The following is a 20,618-nucleotide window of genomic DNA, read 5'->3' on the forward strand; positions in this document are numbered from 1 at the left end:
ATTTGGCCTTAAAAAATCAGTAATCATTTTTGCTATTCCTGAGCTTGCAGGTACTTGAGAATTGCATAAAAGATTTGAAGACAAAACTTAAAAGTTTATTATGTTAAGAGTTGACTGTACAGTTCAAGTAGACTTGTACAGTTCAAGGACTGGCTTCCTCCTCAATGTCTGAGCCTGTCATTTTTCTTTTTTTTTTAAAATATCAACATTTAATATTTTATGAACATTGATATATAGTTATTTATTGTTCAATACCAAATGATTTAAGTACAGAAGAATCTTCTAGAATGAAATTAGGTGATTTTCATTTTTATTTATTTTTTATTAGCACAGCGGTAGGGCGTTTGCCTTGCACACAGCCAACATGGCCGACCCAAGTTCGATTCCTCTGCCCCTCTCGGAGAGCCCGGCAAGCTACCGAGAGTATCTCGCCCGCACGGCAGAGCCTGGCAAGCTCCCCGTGACGTATTCAATATGCCAGACACAGTAACAACAAAGTCTCCAATGGAGACGTTACTGGGCCCGCTCGAGCAAATCGATGATCAACGGGAGGGCCTTTACTTTACTTTTATTATTTTTTAATTTTTAAATTTTTTTGTTAGTGAAATTTTTATTAGTGAGACACCATGAGATATAGTTGTAGACTTACAAAGTTTGTGCTTGGGTTTCAATTATACAATGATCAAATATCCAGCCCTCCACCAGTGCCCATTTCCCACCACCACGGATACCAGTATCCCTCCCACCCCCCATCCCCCCATCCCACCCTGCCTCTGTGGCAGGGCATTCCCTTTTGGTCTCTCTCTTCTTTTGGGTGCTGTGGTTTGCAAAGGAGACATTGAGTGGCAGTCATGTGTGGTCTATAGTCTACTTTCAGCATGCTTCTCCCATCCTGGGAGGATCCTCCCAACACCCTTTATTTGGTGCTCCCTTCTCTATCTGAGCTGCCTTTCCCCCTAGTATGTCATTTTTCATGTGTATGATGTCACTAGTCCTGTCTCTTATGCACGCGGTCCAGTGTGAAAAGTCCTAAGTCCTGTCCCTCATGGTCTGCTCGCCTGCAATGTATGACAACTCTGTCTTGTCCCTCTGCTGTTTTCTGTCCAGTATAAGCTGGATCCCTGTCACCTGTGTTCCCTTGCTGCGGCTTGATGCTATGTAACCTGTCACTGGGCCTCTTTAAGGCTGTATCCCAGTGGTTCCTTGACATCCGGGGTGGTCTCCAGCTCTGGTCATGTGCCTGTGGGTGAGACCTGGGTCTCTCCTGCCATCTCTCTGGAAGGAGATGACGGGATGAAAAGAGAGACAGACATTGCCTGACTGGGAGCTTCCTTTCATCCGCTGTTCTCTCCCACCCCCTCCATGCCATTATCCACTGACTGGCCACCTTTTCATGGAGGGACTGCAATTTAAAATGATCATATAAATGAGCTAGTTCACCTGGGCTCCACCTTCACTCAACTGCACCAGTTTCACAGCCCGATTCATTTGAGATTCAGAGCCTGTTGGCAGAGGAAGAGAGAAGCCATGACATTTGAAAAGACCCATGTACGAAACCCCAACTGTTCTGGAAAGGCAACCAACAGAGGTCTTCACAAAATAAAACGTTTTTTGTTGGGGGGTGGTGGTGGGGAGGATTACACCTTCAGTGCCGGGGAGGCTCAGGGATGCTCAAAGTTGCAGGATGGCTCCTGAATCCAAGGAAGTGCTCCAGCCCATCGAGTCATCTCTGTGGCCCCAAAGTCAACTTTTACTTTTTTGGCAACACCCAGTGGTGCCTATGGCTTTACTCCTGGCTCTGTGCTCAGGAATCTCTCCCGGCGGTGCTTGGGAGACCTATGTGGTACTAGGATCGAATGCTGGTCAGTCCTGTGCAAGGCAAGTGCCCTATCTGCTACACTCTCTCTCTGGACCAATATAAAACTTAGTTTTTTTTTTTTTTATAAATATAGTAAACCGTTATAAGAAGCATGGCAAATCTCTTCCAGGTCCTCATGCTGTACAGCATCTCCCTGTTCCTGCAACAGCAGCTTTCAGTCATTTTCTTTACAAGTGAAAATGGAGCGTGTGGATGAACAGCAGGACTTTCCCCCCGAAATCCTTGCCTTGCAGTGGCCAGGAGAAAGCAGAAGTGTTTTCCCATCTTGCAGGACTGTAACATATAGGCACATTAGAAACTCCCAGAAAAAAAAAATTGAAACCACATGTGCAGATGGCCAGGGCGCTCTCCGCACGCTGTGCAGGCAGCTCAGCAGGGCTGAAACAAACCCAGCTCAGCAGCAAACAAAAAGCAAACAGACCACCTCGGTGTAGCAGGGGCTCTCCTCACCACGCCTCCCCACACGTCCTCCCCCCACCCCTTCCCTGTGCTCTCCCAAAGTTACAAACCTTAAATTTCCTTCCTGATAAACCCCAAGGCTTCCTCGCTGATTGGTCTCTGGTGGGGAAAGGACGTGACATCAGCAACTTTGCAGACTTAGGCTGGGGGAGAGCTCTCCTGGGCTTTGGAGGACTTCCAGCCTGCGGGGTAAGCGAGAGGGCGTGTGTGTCGGTGCCGGTGCCTTCGTGGCCAGGCTGGGAGTCTCTGCTACGCGTGTGAGACCTCAGGTAGGACTCAGATTTCCCTGTCCCTTCCCTTCTCTGCTGCAGGCAGCCGTCCTCTGCTGGCTGACCAGGTCTGCCTGGAATTTCCCGGGAGCAGGGGACATCGAATTTGGACTTTGCTGAACAACTCCAGTGGAGCAGCATGGATAGCCAGCGCGGGAGGAGAGCGAGAGGAGGGCGAGGCCGAGGCCGAGAGGAAAGGGAGCTGCATACTCCCCTGACCCTAGCGCATGTCCGGGTCCCCAGAGTCCTGTACAACCCGCGCATGGGGGGTAAGTCCCAGGGTTTGGGGGGGAGGGGGCTGTGAGATGCGGGGAGGGGAGTGAGGAGTGGGGTGACTTCAGTGGATCAGAGATGGGGACCAGGGCTTGCTGGTTATCCTCTCCCGCCTTATGATGCCTGTGTCTGCACAGCAAGGTCCCCTCCCAGGCCCCCAGCCCAGCCCCCACCCCAGGGCCTGGCCCCTTCGATTCTGTCGTGAAAACTTTCTTTCCTACAGGGGTTGTTTGTGGATAATGCTTGTTTGTGGGTGGAGCATCTCCTTCTGAGATCCTGGAAGGCTTGGAAAGTTGCTTCTACATTAGGACGTTTTGCTGCTGAAACATTTATTCAGCTTTTAGGTGGGGCTGGAGTTGTAAATGGTGCCTGACATCAGAGATTGATTCGCTGCAAAGAGCGGCGGCACAGCAATGACAGCAAAAAAACACGAGCAAAGTGGTTTGCAGGTGTGCCTGTCAGCAGGCCTTCTGGCCACTGCACAGAGGCGTAGCTGTGGCACATTCAACAGGTGGTTCCTGACAGAGAGCTTCCAAATGGGATGCCCGGGTGCGAGCAGAGAGCCGATGCACTCAGCACCCGCAAGGTTGAATGGACAGAGGGCACGGAGCGAGGGCGAACAGGCAGGCAGGACTTGATGGTGTCCAGCAGTGCCGTCTGGGTACGGAACGGGGGCGGGGAGTGGTGTGGAAGCAGAAGAAACGTAGTGGGAACTGCCTTTGCTCTGAGCATCAGAGCAGACGAGCTCGCTCATTCATTTCTTCATCCAGTTTTACCCCACACATGGGCAGCTTGATGGTGGAGAATGTAGCAAAAGCAGTTCTTGATTTCATGAATGGATTTATTTCACAGTGAAATAAATGATGAGATCAGCTTAATAAATGGACTCATTTTAAATAGGGATGATGAAACACATGTAATCTGTCAGGAAATCATTGAATATTATTCGGAAATAAACTCAAGTAATTATTTTCCGTTTAAATGAAATCACAAGTATCAACTCGATAATGAAATATTTAAGTGTAAATGACAATTCTGTAATTAAGAATTCAATATTCAAATGGCAGTGTGATTAGAAAATCACTGTGATCAAGATTCAGGGTGGCACGGAGTATCCACTCAGTGCGGACGGAGGATTCAGAGTGGCGCCAACATCCAATTTAAACAGTGAACTGGAGTGTATTTTTGAAAGCAGGAAAGAATCGGTGATTGGGTTGACTTGCGCGGGATTGTTTCCCAGCTAAGTATTATATTTGCTTTTGTTTCCACGTGAGCAAGGGGTGCTAGTCACTTTTCACTGCTGGGGGTTTCTGGAAGAGCCTCCTTCCAACCCTGGCCGGAGCTGAAGGGTGGAAGGGTTGGGAGGGAGGGGGTGGGGGTGTTCATGTGTGTGTGTGGGGGAACGTAACCTCGAGGGAGGACGCTTCAAAGTGAGCATGCACAGTGTCACAGCTAGAATGCAGTGGCTCAGGGGGTCTTTTTGAGAATGAGTTTGGAGAGATGGAACCTGGGAACGAAGCAGGAAAAGTGAGGTGGATGAGGTTGGTTTGTAAGGGGATCAGGATGATGGCCCCGAGCAGACAACTGCCCTGATGAAGATGCTAGGGAAACTGTTCGGGGATGGATTGTGGGATGACAGCGAGGGCTTGCGCTGAGCCACTGGTGCTCAAACTCTCAGATGCCACGGGCACCGTTGGGTGGAAATGCAGGTGGCCGGGCTATCGCCCAGAGTGTCAGATGAGTTTAGGGTCAGGGTGAGACCTGGGAGTCTGCAGAGCTCGCCAGGTCACTGGGACTTCACTCTGAGAATTACGTCACTAATCCAAACACCATGCCGGTACTTGGGCTGAACTTTGACAGAGAAAGGGCAAGTGATCAAAGGGAAGAGAAAACGGGCTGTACTGCGGGATTAGTTTTGGAACTGAAGGAGCTAAGGCAGCCAGCGCTGTCACGGTGTTTGAGTCCGTGTTGACATCAGATAAGAGAGAAGGGGAGATGGCTGGGGAACTGTGTGGAGGGGAAGATGAGGAGTTTGGATGTGGATGTAAAAGTCCGGGGGCTCAAAGCTCAGCGTGATGGCGTGGGCCCTGGGCTAGGAAGCGGGTGCAGGTTTGCTCTGCTGAAATTCTGGGGAAGAGAAAGTGGCTGTAGCTGGAACAAGTCTCCATTTTGGGGACTAAGGGAAGAAAAGGTTCCAAAGGTTCCAAATGGCGCAGAGGTGCCTCACATTCTGATGTCAAGACACCTCTGCGTTTTTTCTTCTTTCTCCTAATCTGAGTGGCAATCTCCTACTCATCTTCTCCCCCCGCCACCCCGTACCCAGCTGAACCACAACTTCCAGGAAGCCCTCCTAGATTTTTCTCGTCTTGCCTTACTTTGCCTCTGTGAGCAGAACCTCAATGAGAGCCGAGTTCCATTTGTTTATGTTTCTGGAGTCTTGACCTTGGTGAAGTGTGGAATGTGAAATGCTCAGCGTGTTGTTTCTAAATGGCTGGGCCAGCCCAGGCGAAGCGTATCTCCCTGCACAGGCCCAGGTTAGAGGGAAATAGGGCTCGGGTGTCTGGGCTTTGTCTAAAGGCAGTTTTGTGCCTTTACCTCCACTTGGGGGCTTTTCTCTTTTCACATCATTGGAGGCAGGAAGGAAAGGAAACGAGGATGGCAACCAGATCTTTACAGAGATTTGTTTATGGCTTGACTGCGCTGCCCCAGGACAGGAAAGGGCTGTCTTTCCCCCTGCACATGCCATGTCATGGGTTGAAGAGTGTGCTCACTCCCAAATCTATGTGGAGGTGATAACTCGGAGCACCACAGGACATTCTTGGAAATTGGGCTGCTGGTCACAGATGGTGAGAGTCTTCCCTAGGGCTGGTTGCCATGTGCTGACTAGCTGTATCCCTGTAAACAGAGACAGAAGCTTTTCAGGAGGCCCCAGATTTGATGCTGGCACTGCATGGTCCCTGGAGCATGCTGGGAATCATCCCTGAGTGCTAACATAGGGAGTGGTCCCTAAACCACGTATCCATAGCAACGACAGCAGCAGACAGAAGCCGGACAGGAGGCCCGGGCAGCCAGCATACACGTCACATGTGAGGGACCCTGAGCATTGGCTGGAGGCCTGGTGACCCCCTGAGCCTAACCCTCAGCACTGCTGCACGTGCCCTGCCCCCTTCAGATTTTCCAGGCGTGACTCCCACAATAATCAAAAACTAGAGGAGACAAGGGAGGTAGGAGGTGGGGGTGATGAATCTTATATGCCACAAACTTATGACTCTGGGCGGCCACTTGCCAGAAGGGGCCTCCGCTGGAGGCTTCCGATGTATGTGTGTGTATGTGTGTGTGTGTGGGGGGGGGGATCAGGCCCAACAGTGCTCTGAGGTGCTTGGTGCTACTACTGGCTGAAAGGAAGGGCATGGGGATAGGGATTGAACCCGGGGCCTTCACATGCAAAGCAGGCACCAAGGCAGGTGCTTTGGGCTCTATCTCTTGTCCCTTCCCTGAAGACTGCTTTAGGGGATTTGGGGTCTGCGCTTGGCAGTGCTCAAGGTTTAAACTCCTGGCTCTCTGCGCAGGGGCCACTCTATCAGTGCTGGGATATTTTCATACCTGCTATTCTTCTGGCCCATTCTCTAAGGACTTTGGGGAGGCTGAAGGCAGACCCGCAGTCTTCAGATCATGGAACCAATGGCTTCCTGGTGTTTGAAGATGCCCCCATAACCTTCCCCCTCATAGGTAGGTCATGCTTTAGCTTCAAGGTTAAAGAAATTGTGTCCATGCTCAGATGCTTTGGCAAGTGTGTGGAAGGAGCAACAAGTTCCCACCTCTATCTCACTTGCTACACCTCTATCTCACTTGCTAGGCCCAGATTTCACTTGCTACAAACTTTTGTTGCTTCTTCTTTGTTTTTTTTTTCTTTTTGGGTCACACCCAGCGATGCACAGGGATTACTCCTGGCTCTGCATTCAGGAATTACTCCTGGCAGTGCTTGGGGGACCATATGGGCTGCTGGGAATCGAACCCAGGTTGGCTGCGTGCAAGGCAAACGCCCTACCCACTGTACTATCACTCCAGCCCCGAGGTCTGGCCTTCTTTCTACTCACCTACACCCTGAGAAAATTTTCTCACTCTCTGACACCCTGACCGAGTTTTTAGCTGTAAGGAGTCGGGAAAAGAAAGGACTTCATTCATTCTAGGCACACTCAGATACACCCGTGCCCTGGCAACTGAGTGGTCCTGTATTGTCGGGATGGGACACCGACAAAACGGGTCATGTTATGTTCCTCCGTGAACTGTCTCATCCAGATAGGTAGGAGGAGGGGAGATGAGGAGAAGAGACACTTCACTGGGACCAGATGCGCTTGCCCAAGCGTTGTTTCAGTCTTCAGGCCTGAGACTCATTTTCTGTTTGCCTGATTCTGGTCCCGGCTGTCTCTTTTTGACTTTCGGCCTGGAATCCAACCCACCTCCTGTCTGCTTGTAAACCCAGTGCTCGGGGCCTCTCCTGTGTCATGCTATCCTGAGCCTTAGAATGCACCCCAGGACTCAAGGGCCAGTGACTCCTGCCCGTTGGAGCAAACCAACTGCTCTTTTGTCCACCTGACCTGCCAAACCATCACCCAAGACAGCTCTGTTAATGCTCCCACCCACGTTGACTGGAGCGCTCCCATCTTCCTTAACAGCCCCTTGCAGAGTGTATCCAACGACCGTGCTTTCAAATCTCTTCCGAAATAATGGAAGTGGAAGAAATATCCAGCCCAGAAATTGCTATCCAAATGAAACGGCCGCCTTCCTCATGTGCTGCCGTGGCTGATGGAGACTCAGTTTGGTAAGGGAGTGAGGGGAGCCGGACCAATTGGGCGCTTAGCTCGGACACTCTGGCCCCGTTTAACCAAGAGTGACAGTGTGGCAGCAGTGCCACAGCTGGCCACACCATTCCCCGCCTTCTTTGGAGCAGCCAAAGCAATAGCTGCCATGGGAACGAGTCTTGGGAAGAATCCTCTACGTGCCGAGGGTGCGGAGAAGGGATGAAGACGATGAGCGCGGGGGGGGGGGGGGGTGTGCATTTCGGTCTGCTCATCTCTGCTCTCCCCTTTGTTTTTATTTATTTAACGTGGTAGGGCATTTACCTTGCACGCAGCCAACATGGCCGACCTGAGTTCGATTCCTCTGCCCCTCTCGGAGAGCCCGGCAAGCTACCGAGAGTATCTCGCCCGCACGGCAGAGCCTGGCAAGCTCCCCGTGATGTATTTGATATGCCAAACACAGTAACAACAGAGTCTCCAATGGAGACGTTACTGGGCCCGCTCGAGCAAATCGATGAACAATGGGAGGACAGTGACAGTGACTTATTTATTTTTAAAAAATTTTTATTAGTGAAACACCATGAGGTACAGTTGTAGACTTACAAATTTTTGTGCTTGGGTTTCCATTATACAATGATCGAGTACCCATCCCTCCAACAGTGCCCATTCTCCACCACCAATGATCACAGTATCCCTCCCATCCCCCCATTCCATCCTGCCTCCATGGCTGGGCATTCCCTTTTGTTCTCTCTCTCCTTTTGGGCGCTGAGGTTTGCAAAAGAGGTATTGAGTGGAGTCTAAAACAACATAGCATGAGGCTGACACCTAAGGATAGTAGATACATGGGACAGATAGATTGCTCCAAAGCTGGAAGCCTGCCTCGTGAGCAAAGGGGAGAAGGCAGCTGGAATAGAGAAGGGATCACTAAGAAAAAGATGGCTGGAGGAATCGGTCAGGATGGGAGATGTGTGCAGAAAGTGGATAAAGGACCAAACATGATGACCTCTCAGGGTCTGTATTGCAAACCATAATGCCCAAAAGTAGAGAGAGATGATGGGGAATCATGTCTGCCATGGAGGCAGGGGGAAGGTGGTGAGGAGGGGTATACCGGGGAGGTTGGTGGTGTGGAATGTGCACTGGTGGACGGATGGGTGTTTGATCATTGTGCGATTTTAACCCAAACCTGAAAGCTTATAAGTATCTCACGGTGATTCAATAAAATTAAAAAAAGTAGACTATAGACCGAACATGATTGCCACTCAATTCCTCTTTTGTAAACCACAGCAACCAAAAGGAGAGAGAGAACGAAAGGGAGTGTCCTGCCACAGAGGCAGGGTGGGATGGGGGGTGGGGGGTGGGGGTGGGAGGGATACTGGGATCATTGATGGTGGAGAATGGGCACTGGTGGAGGGATGAGTACTTGATCATTGTATAACTGAAACCCAAGAACAAAAATTTGTAAGTCTACAACTGTACCTCATGGTGTTTCACTAATAAAAATTTTAAAAAAATAAAAAAACCATGGTCAAGAAAAAAAAGAGGTATTGAGAGGCAATCATGTTCAGTCTCTAGTCTACTTTCAAGTGCTCTCTCCTTTGACTCCCTTGCGTTTTCCCCCCAGAAGAGATAAAACTGCTTTCGGGTCTAATGGTGGCTGCAGCTGTGGCCTGTTTGGGGTGAAGCTCTGGAAATCCCAGGGTTTGGGGCCACAGCGGGAGTCCCGCTGGGTGAAGGATTTACTGGGGTGCAGCAGTCCAGAGTTATTCCAAGCCAGGTGCTGGCTGGGGGCGGAGTTGCTTAGGGTACTGTCTTGAGGATGCTCTTCCCGCCAGGGTGTTCTGGAAGGGTGGGGTGTGCGGCTGCTCCTGACTCAGTGCTGGAGTGGGGGTGGCCAGTTTGAGTCCCGTTCTGGGGAGCAGAGCCAAGGGCCATTCCTGGAGTGAGGCTCTGGAGTCGGTGCGCCACTAGGAGATGACTCCGGACGTGGTGCTCTGGAGGGCTGCTGTGGCAGGGGGTGGGCTTAGTGCTTTGTCGCCCCATGGTGCTGTGGGTGGGGAGCTGCCCCCGTAGGGGGTCTACTGACAGCATGGTGCTAGATGGTGGCTACTCCAGGCACGATGCTTCCTCGTATGTGCTGCCAGAGGGTACTCCTGGCACAGTGCTCACGGGGCTGTCGCGTTGAAGCACTGGGCGGCGGGGATGCAGGGTGGCATTTGCTATCAATGTGGTGCTGGGGTAGGAGAGCTATTCCTGCACAGAGCCCCATGTGAGCACAGGGCAGGGGGTGTTGGGGAACCCGTTTCCAAATGTGGCGTGTTCAAGGCTATTCCCTGTGCTGTGCTGGGGGTGGGAGGGTTCTCTGTGGGATAGGGGGAGGCGACTTGCTACTCTCAGCACAGTTCCCAGGGAGCTGCTTCTGATAGGGTGTTCAGATACTACCCCTGGCAAAGTGCTGAGTGCTGGGATGATGCATTCTGGCACGAACTCTAGCCCTTGGAGCCCCTCCTCCAACGCACACTGGCCCCTCTCTTTAAAGACAAAGTGTGCCCCCTTTAAGATAAGTCGTTTGCTAAACTCTGTGTGAATTCCCAGGCAGTCTAAGCTCTGGGAACCAGATAATGCTGACATATTGCTACAATTGAATTTTTTTTTTTTTGCATAGTCAGTTGTCTTATTGTCTAGTTCTCACTCTCAGAGAACCTGGCAGGCTACTGAGAGTCTCCTGCCCGCATATATGCCTGACTGGGAACACCTGTAAAGGTGATTAGAGGCTGACCCAAAAGCCTCCATCCCTCTCGGAGAGCCCGGGAAGCTACCGAGAGTATCCTGCCTGCACAGCAAAGCCTGGCAAGCTATCTGTGGCCTACTTGATAATGTAAAAAAAAAAAAACCCACAGTAACAATGATGGTCCTCATTCCTCTGACCCTGAAAGAGCCCCCAATATGCCATCAGGCTACACTAGCACTGACAAGGATGAATGGAGACATTACTGGCACCTGCTCGAGCAAATCAATGAACAACGGGGTGATAGTGATAGTGATAGTTGTACGGAGCTGAAGAGAATAAAGGCTTCATACAGATTTGAGATGAACTTGGGTTTGACGAAGACCCAGGTTTCTCTTTGTAGCAGGAGGATAGGGCACTCTCTTGGGTCTACCCAATTCTAGCCTGAAATGACTTTACATTGAAAAGGCAAAGTCAGACCCACGGCTTATGGGAATATCACCCGGTCTAGTGCTTTGGAAAAATCTCCTGGCACCTTCTCCAAAGGCTAACATTATTCTATCCTATTGATGTGATTTGCTCGAGCGGGCCCAGTAACGTCTCCATTGGAGAGTTTGTTGTTACTGTGTCTGGCATATCAATACTCTCGGTAGCTTGCCGGGCTCTCCGAGAGGGGCGGAGGAATCGAACTCGGGTCGGCCATGTTGGCTGCGTGCAAGGCAGACGCCCTACCCGCTGTGCTATCGCTCAACATTAGGATGTTAGTTTATCTTCTACACCAGTTTCATACCTAGGTGTTTAACCAAGAGAACTGAAAACTTACATTGACCCCATGCTGAAAGTAGACTATAGACCGAACATGATTGCCACCCAATGCCTCTTTTGCAAACCACAGGACCCAAAAGGAGAGAGAGAACAAAAGGGAATGCCCTGCCACAGAGGCAGGGTGGCATGGGGGGGATGGGGGGTAGGAGGGATACTGGGACCCGTGGTGATGGAAAATGGGCACTGGTGGAGGGATGGGTGTTTGATCATTGTACAATTGAAACCCAAGCACAAAAATTTGTAAATCTACAACTGTACCTCATGGTGTTTCACTAATAAAAATTAAAAAAAAAAGAAACTTAAATCTACCCAAAACTTAAACATGAATGTCCATATCTGGTATTAACAATGTCCATATCTGGTATTGACAATAATGGGGAAAGAGATGGAGCACAGGGGTTCAGGCACCGGTGTTGCATGAGGCAGACCTGGGCATGGTCCCCCAAGTTCTCCTGGGTACAGCCTTAGAGGCCTCCAGGAGCATCACCTCTTCAGGCCCTAGTGCTGATGTGCAGGCCCAGTTGCCCAAGAATCACTGGGAATTCCCCCTTCCCTTAACCCAGCCTCCCAAGCACCTTTGGAACCAAAGGTTTGGTTCTGCAAACCAAAATAGCTAAGAAGCAGAAACTGTTCAAATGCCTATCTACATAGTGAATAAATAACACGTGGTCTATCCATGCATTGACCCTCATTTGTCCATAAAAGAGGCTGGACTATTGATAAATACTCCAGCACGAATGCCAAGGTGGACCTTTGAAGAACTTCTGCTCGTTTGAAAGAAGCCAGTGACCAAGGAACACAGTAATTTGATTCCAGGGTTAGGGCATAGGCAGAGACACAGAGGTGGTGGTCTCAGGGTGCAGAATTGGGGAGTTGGCAGCTTTGTGGGCAAGAGTTTCTTGGTGAGATGCTGAACATACTCTAAAGTGGATTAGGGTGATGACACCACTCTGTGAATATACTAAAAATGGTTGAATTGCGCAGGATGTGAATTGCCGTTCAATAAAGCTGTTAGGCAGATGGTTGATTGATTGGTGGCCATAGATCACTGTCTGCCCTCCAGAGAACATGCCTAGATACCCCCTCTGTGCTTCTCAAAGATACAGATCTTCTTTGTTCTGTGCATTCTGCCAAGGCTACATTTGGATGCAGGGCACAAAACCCTCAGGTAGCCATTCTTTTCTTTCTTCTTTGAGATGTCCATAATTCGTTATTTACCCTAATTGCAGTTAATGGTTCCATGATAAATGCATGGAAATTAAAAGCCCATTTCTGTCTCCACTTGCTAATATAATTGTCATTTTTATGAACTGTGAACAGTTCCCACATCGGGCCTGGTTTACCTGCTTGGACTGTTACAGCTGTCCTGGCAAGTCCCTGAGAGCTTGAACAAAGGCTCCGGACGGCAGCAGTTCTTACTCCTTCGCCGCCAAGCTCTTGGAAGAAAAGCTAATTATCGCACACAGGGGGACCTATTAGGGGACAATTGCCAATCTATTTCAACCTGATTTTCAAAACCTTTCTCACCGTGTGACTCTTTCTCCTCAATCAAGATTTGCCGTGGATGCTGTTTCACAGCGAGCACCTCCTGGGCAAACATCCTTCTTCCTCCCGTTCTAATTTTATTTGGAGAGAAACCTGTCCATTAGCTGCAGTCTGGTAGTCTCCCTATTTTTTTTTCCTGAGAGAATTTGGAAGCTCGGACGAGGTCAAGGACACTGAGTTTCTAAGGTTTGGAGGGGGAGAGGCAGTTTTACTTGAAGGGGCCTCGTGCAGGAAGTGAGGAGTGGAGATGTGCAGTCATGAGGTTAGAACATATTCTGCTTTTTTTTTTTTTGCTCTTTGGGTCACACCCGGCGATGCACAGGGGTCACTCCTGCTGGCTCTGCATTCAGGAATTACCCCTGGCGGTGCTCAGGGGACCATATGGGACGCTGGGAATCGAACCTGGGTCAGCCGCGTGCAAGGCAAACGTCCTACCCGCTGCGCTATTGCTCCAGCCCCAAGCACGTTCTGCTTTGTTCAGTGCCTCCTGTGACCCTCGTTCCTCGGGAAGGGGATGGCCTGAGAGCTCCGGATAGGGGCTTACCTCCAACAGCATGGCTTGGAGCAGACCATTTGAGCCTCTTCCTTTACGGCCCTTCACTTTCCCAGGCCTTGTGCTTAGGTCCGGGCCTCACTTCCTGTTGCTTATAGATTCTTGGGAACCGGCTTTCAGTGAACCCCTGCCAAGTGAAAGCAAGTTCTCAGATGACATTGACATTTGCTTCACTCTTGGGTAAGGATCTTTTTGTTTTGTTTTGTTTTGTTTTTGTCCTTAACCACGTGATGATAGTATAACACATCCAGTGAGATGAGGCTTTGCCGGCATCTGCTGATCCAAACATAATGAGTCTGTGGTGCTTAAAGGCTTTGGGGCTTTGCAGGGAAACCAGTTTCTGTCCAGGGTGTGACCAGTGTCCCGCTGTCCTGCCTCGCTTGCATGGATGTGGAGTGTTTTTACTCAGAGCTGGGAGTACAGCCGGCTCCGATGAGCCTCCTCACATTCTGACTTCCGGCGGTTGTTTGTTTTGGAAATCACTCACGGCTGAAGATGAAAAAAAAATACATGCAAGTCTACGCCTCATTCAGGGTAGAGTCTGGCATTTAAAGTGTCAGGCTAGGGTTACCAGACATCATTCCAAGGAACGTGCGTTCCTTCTGTATGGGTGTGAAACAACTTTGCTCTTTGAAATAGCAGTGGTTTGGAGGTGAACCTGAGACTGCTGAGTCGCAGGGATGGAGAAGAGTATGGAACGGGCATGGAGCCAAGGAGGTCTACTGCTGCCTTCAGACTCATAGGACGGAGTGAGAGCTCAGAGCATGTGCAGGGAACCACCGCTCAGAAGTCAGAGCTTGCTAGGAACAATGTTGGCCTGTTGCCTTTGGGAATAAATGATGTCCCTGTCACAAGGGCAGATGAACTCCGATAGCTGAGGTAGGAGAAAAACCCATGAAGAGATGCCGTTCAGTGTCCATTTGATCCAAGCCTAATGGTATGCATAATTACACAGTTACTGCGACTTAGAGTGTGGCATTATTTACTGATATCAAAGTTTGTGTTTCGTGCAGCAAACCAGACAAGCAACTGTAACTGAACACGCAATTGCTGGTCCTCACTGAAGCTCTTTCCCTTAGCCCAAGAGACCATTTGCTGGATCGTAAACCAGTGTGTAAAATCTCAATAACTTACTGTACTCCACCACTCTCTAACGGTGCACCTTTATTTATTCATTTTTCAGTAATACCAGCAAAGCGGGGGAGGAAAATCCCTTTACATAATGTCTGCATCCTACTTTTTATTTATTTATTTTTTTGCTTTTTGGGTCACACCCAGCAATGCACAAAGGTTGCTCCTGGCTCATGCACTCAGGAAGTACTCCTGGTGGTGCTCAGGGGACCCTATGGGATGCTGGGAATCGAACCTGAGTCGGCCGCGTGCAAGGCAAATGCCCTACCCACTGTGCTATTACTCCAGCCCTTGCACACCCTACTCTTGAAAATAGAAATTTGGCATACAATCAGCGATGATTGTGGTGAAATGTGTACGGTGCCTGTCAGCCTCCTCTTCCTTCCTTTGGTTGGAAGTTTGAACATGACAGACCTGTGTGCACTCTCAGAACATTTCAAACCAACCATGCACAGGAAATTTCAGGAGGAGAAAAGCTGCAGTGCTGAAAAGTTTGGGTTTCTGGGTTCACTGCCTCCTTCCAGTAAGGATTTTTAGGCATTTCTGAAGCCAGGTGAGGGGAGCTTTGGGCTGAAAAGACCAGTAGCGGGCTCTAAGCTATTCTTCTCTCTGTACAGATGCTCTGTCTGATTGGTCCCCCATGCATGAGGCTGCGATCCATGGACGAATGCTGTCTCTGAGGAACCTCATCAGACAGGTAGGTAGCTTCAGGGGGAAAAAGCACATTCTGTTGCTTACTGCACTGAGCAGAAGGATGGTATGGTGAGGAGATTCAAAAGTTTCGGGCTGGACAGACAGTTCATAAGTCTAAAGCATACCTGTCATAAACAAGACTCTGAGTTCCATCCCTGGCACTGCACATGCCCCCACCCCTCTTCCTAGTGATGTTGGCTGTATCTCCAGTAGAACCTGAATCTGGGAGTAGTTCCTGTGCCCCTGTACACTGCTGAACACTCCCTCCAGAAAAAAAGCAATATTTTTCTTTAATAAAATGAGAGTTAAGTCCAATCCTATCCAACTTTTTATTTGGGGGCTGATATAATATCACTATTTAGTATAATTCTGTGCACCACATAGGTAAATGATAAATAACCTTTTGCATCAGCAGTAGGAAAGTTAATGCATTCAATTTTCGGTTACTTTATTCAGTAGCTGATGCTATTGAAATGTATTACCTAAAATAACAGTTCTTAACTAGGAAATTTTTTTCCTTTTAGGGAACATTTGCCAGTGTTTGGAGACTTTGTTGATGGTCAAAACTAGGAGTGGATCTGGGAATATATCCCAGAGAGGCAAAAAAAAGTATAGTCGAAGTGACATCTGCAATTGTTTGTTCATTGCAGCACTCTTTACAATAGCCGAAATCTGGAAAAAACCTGAGTGCCCAAGAACAGATGACTGGTTAAAGAAACTTTGGTACATTTACACAATGGAGAACTATGTAGCTGTTAGAAAAGATGAAGTCATGAGATTTACATACAAGTGGTACTACATGGAAAGTATCATGTTATGCGAAATGAGTCAGAAAGAGAGGGACAGATGCAGAAAGATTGCATTCGTCTGGGGAACATAAAGCAACAAAATGGGAGACTAACACCCAGGAGTGGCTGAGATTAGTACCAGGAGTTTTGCTCCATGACTTGGAGGCCAGCCACACGTGCTAGGGGAAAAGGCAGCTCAGATAAAGAAGAGAGCACCAAATAAAGGGTGTTGGGAGGATCCTCCCAGGATGGGAGAAGCATGCTGAAAGTGGACTATAGACCAAACATGATTGCCACTCAATGCCTCTATTGCAAACCACAGGACCCAAAAGAAGAGAGAGAGAGAACAAAAGGGAATGCCCTGCCACAGAGGCAGGGTGGGATGGGGGGATTGGGGTTGGGAGGGATGCTGGAACTCGTGGTGGAGGGGGATGGGTGCTGGTGGAGGGATAGGTACTTGATCATTGTATAACTGAAACCCAAGCACAAAAATTTGTAAGTCTATAACTGTACCTCATGGTGTTTCACTAATAAAAAACACAAACTAGGAGTGGAGATGGGGGTGATACTGAGGATATGCTAAGGATACTATGGATATACTAAGGATATTAATAAGTAATCCTGCTTTGCACAGGATGACCACCTATACTAAAATAGGATCTAGCCCCAAATATCAGTAGAGTTGGGACTAAAAATCCCTGGTTGTCAAATATATTATTTAAGTTGCCTTTTAAAATACAAAATATTGTCATATCAAAACTAAATGTTCAGTTCTGTTGAATCTTGGGTTAATAGTGGCTCTTCCCAGTTTTCTGTTTCTTCTCTCTGATCCTGGGTTCAACTTTCAAGTAAGCATTAATATGAGTTTTGCTGGTTTGAAATGAATGGGAGCTTCAGTGGGCTTAAGGAAGCATTCAATATTACAATCAATATTTTGTTCAAAATATTCTGTTCCCTGGACTATAGATCTCTTAAGTTAGGAATTCCTGGCCCTTTCAGTGTAATAGACAGTCTCAACAAAGTCAGTGGATCCCTCCTCAGACCAATTAATGCCTTATAGATGAAACACAGTACAGAGAAAACCAATCAAAATGTGAAAGTTCAAATGGGACCTACTAATACATGGACTTTATTAATGCATTCAGTGTGATTTACAGTAATTAAATTAGCTACCATAAATTTTAAGTATATGGAACATATATTTTGAGATATTATAGACATCCACAGCAGTTGTAATAGTATAAAAATATCCAATTCTTCTCAGTGGCAGCTCTCTAAACTATTATGTACTGTGGTTTGTTGTTTACATTCATGATTTGAAGGACATCTTCAGTTTCAGATGGTGGTTAGTGAAAACCAGTGTTTTTTTTTTTGCATTGTTTTTTTGTTTTATTTTTAATTTTTTTTATTAGTGAAATACCATGAGGTACAGTTGTAGATTTACAAATTTTTGTGCTTGGGTTTCGATTATACAATGATCAAATACCCATCCCTCTACCAGTGCCCATTTTCCACCACCATGGATAATATCCCTCCCACCCCCAACCCCCTATCCCACCCTGCCTCTGTGGCAGGGCATTCCCTTTTGTTCTCTCTCTCCTTTTGGGTGTTGTGGTCTGCAAAAGAGGCATTGAGTGGCAAACATGTTCAGTCCATAGTCTACTTTCAACATGCATTTCCCCTCCTGGGAGGATCCTCCAAACACCCTTTATTTGGTGCTCCCTTCTCTGTCTGAGCTGCCCTTTCCCCTAGAATGCCCGGCTGGCCTCTAAGCTATGGAGTAATCCTTCTGGTGCTGATCTCAGCTATTCTTGGGTATTAATCTCATATTTTGAAAAACCAGTGTGTTTTGAAGAAAATTTAATTTCATGGCACTAACTAGAGTAAGAAATCTTTCTACAAGAGAATAATTTCTAAAGAAAATGTTCAGGTATGGGGAGATAGTACAGAATAAATAAAAGTATGCCCCTGGCCCAGATTCAATCCTGGGCACCAAATGCCCCTCCCCAAGAAGTAGTGCCAGGCTCCAAACAGCACCACATCCTCATATCCTGGGGCCTGAGCCTCAACCCCTGGCCTGATTGGTCAGGTGTAACCAGGAGGTGGCTCTCAGATCCCATGAGTACTGCTTGCACCCTCCCCCATAACCCAAAAAACAAAACTTCAGATTACCTTAAGCCATTATTTTAAGTTGTTTCTGTAGTTGCATTGTAAGTAGACATTTACTAACAATGCATCTACAGAACCAAAGAAGTTAAATCACTTCTCAGATAAAAATGAAGTCACACATAAGTAAAGAAGTTAAGCCACTTCTCAGATAAAAATGAAGCATTTACTTTATTTGGATAGAATGGAAAATGAACACTGATGCTTTGATATGCCACTAGATTGTACTGATACTAGAATGCACTTGCATTCAGTGTTCTCATGTTACTAAACATCAGCGAATCCATGTCTCTCATCTCTATAGCATTATTTGAGGAAGTTATCATCTTGGAATCTCATTTTATGCCTTTATAAAGCGAGACTTCCATGCACCCACCTATATTAATTTTGCTGTGTAACAATACACCCCAAACTCAGTAGCATAAAACAACGTTCTTTTTGCTAAGGATTCTTTGGGTTGGCTGACCAAGGTTGGGATTGACTCCAAGTTGTGAATGGAATGCAGTATCTCCTCTTTCTATGACCAGTGGGCATATGAGCAGCTTGCAGAAGACTGGAGCACACGAGAGAAAGATCAACTAGGCAAAAATTCTTCCCATCTTTCTGTGCCACATCTGCTAACATCCCACTGATCAACGGCAGTCAGTTGACCAATTTCAAAGTCAAGGATCAATAAGTACATGCTGTCAGCTATGAGTAACAGTCAGGGTGTTGAACATATGACACTGTAATAGGAGAATACAGAATTGAGATAAAAATCTCCAACCTGTTATCTTACCATACAAAATGATAAATATGAGTTCCTCTTACTATTTATTTTTATTCTTAATCTTATCCTTACAGGTCCTCCTACTAGAGGGGTTGAATTTGAAAAGCACAGATAATAATCTAGTTTTAGCAGGAATGTAGAGTAAATGGGACTCTCCTGCCAACAATAAAAGTTGCTAGTAAAGTATAAATTTTCCAAACCACTTGGAAAATTGTCAAGTAATATCTACTAAAGCTAAAATGATCCCTACTCTAAAGCCCAGAAATTTTGTCTCTAGGTTCATATGCAATAGATAGGTACATTTATCGGAAGACGTGTACAGGACAGTTAGAACAGCCTTATTTGCAACAGCCCTTAAAAACAGTCTTTAAGTCCATCATAGGGCTGGAGCAATAGCACAGTGGTAGGGCTTTTGCCTTGCATGCAACCAACATGGCTGACCCAAGTTCGATTCCTCCGCCCCTCTTGGAGAGCCTAGCAAGCTACAGAGAGTATCTCGCTCGCACAGCAGAGCCTGACAAGCTACCCGTGACGCATTCGATATGCCAAACACAGTAACAACAAAGTCTCCAATGGAGATGTTACTGGGCCCGCTCGAGCAAATCGATGAACAATGGGAGGACAGTGACAGTGAAGTCCATCAAAAGTAAAATGGGCAAGTATGTTATGGTATCAATAGGATTCCATACAGCTGTGGAAATGGCTGAGTGAATGAATCTGAAAAACATAATGTTGAAGGAGAGTAGCAGAGCACACAGGTGCACACATGTGCAGAGGTGTGTTCATGCACACGTGCGCGCGCGCACACACACACACACACACACTTAATGCTCAGTTAATAAGATATTTAAAACCGAAGAAGAGGGGTCTGGTTGATAAGTATTTTTAATACACTTATTACTGTTTTTTTTCTCATAATTTGTCGAGTGCAGTTGTCCTCATTATGCAAATGAGGAAACTGAGGCTTAGGGAGAGAAGTTGCAGGACCCAGGTCACACTGCTTTTGATGGTAGCAGTGTTAATGTCAGCATAAGGTTAACCAACCCCTGTGAGGTCATCATCCCAGTAAGAATCAGAAGAGGGGTGCCCTTCAGGGAATGGGATCTGGCCAGCCCAGGAGAGTGTGGCAAGTGGAGGCTGGATTTGTTTTGTTAGCCATGTCTCTAGATGCTTCTGTCTTCTCAGAGAATTGAAACATGGCTCAGAGGTGCAGCGTGAGATTTGAAAGCCCTTTCAAACACATTTAGTTGGTCTCCTGGGCTGGCTTATGGATCTGGATCCAGGATTTCAAGCAGCCTAAAAGAGAAGCACCCAGGAGTTCTAGGGAGGTGTGACATACCTTATTGCTCCTGCTCCGTTACACTTGCACCTCCCAGTCTTGGGCAATATTCTCTTATTGGGAGGAACACAAAGCTGGCATGATGCCCAAGTATGGTGCTCTTTCCCAGAATCGTACAAATGAGCAAGCCGTCATGTGCACGGGTGCCCAAGGTGCTGTCTCCATGCGCTCCTCAAATGTTCACAGGTCCATGCTCCATGAATGCCCACACAGTCACGTGGTTAACAATTGTGCTGTGGAAGAGCCCCAAATATTACCATATTCCGTGCACTTATATATATGTAACATGTAAAGAGTTTTGAAAGAAAAGAGGATTCAAGAACTTCTCTTTGTGGAGATCTTCTTTGCAAAATAATGGCAATAAGAAAGTAAAGTAGATGCCACACTGTCAGGTCCATGGTCATA

The 20,618-nt window shown here is 47.6% G+C and overlaps 1 protein-coding gene across 2 annotated transcripts in view; it reads left to right on the forward strand.

Annotated features, from left to right (window-relative positions):
- Positions 1-2,788: 2,788 nt before the first annotated feature.
- Positions 2,789-20,618, forward strand: part of ASB9 (ankyrin repeat and SOCS box containing 9) — a 29,338-nt gene continuing 11,508 nt past the window's right edge. Inside the window, exons 1-2 of one of the 2 annotated variants that reach the window (XM_056131324.1) lie at positions 2,789-2,876; positions 15,076-15,155. In XM_056131324.1, the coding sequence (XP_055987299.1) occupies positions 2,870-2,876; positions 15,076-15,155 (87 nt within the window). In that variant the 5' untranslated portion in view covers positions 2,789-2,869. Of the gene's footprint in view, positions 2,877-13,435; positions 13,508-15,075; positions 15,156-20,618 lie in introns of those variants that run through there. The other variant, XM_056131323.1, reaches the window with a different exon arrangement.

Source organism: Sorex fumeus, unplaced genomic scaffold, assembly GCF_029834395.1.
Source record: "Sorex fumeus unplaced genomic scaffold, SorFum_2.1 ptg000086l, whole genome shotgun sequence".
Taxonomy (NCBI): domain Eukaryota; kingdom Metazoa; phylum Chordata; class Mammalia; order Eulipotyphla; family Soricidae; genus Sorex; species Sorex fumeus.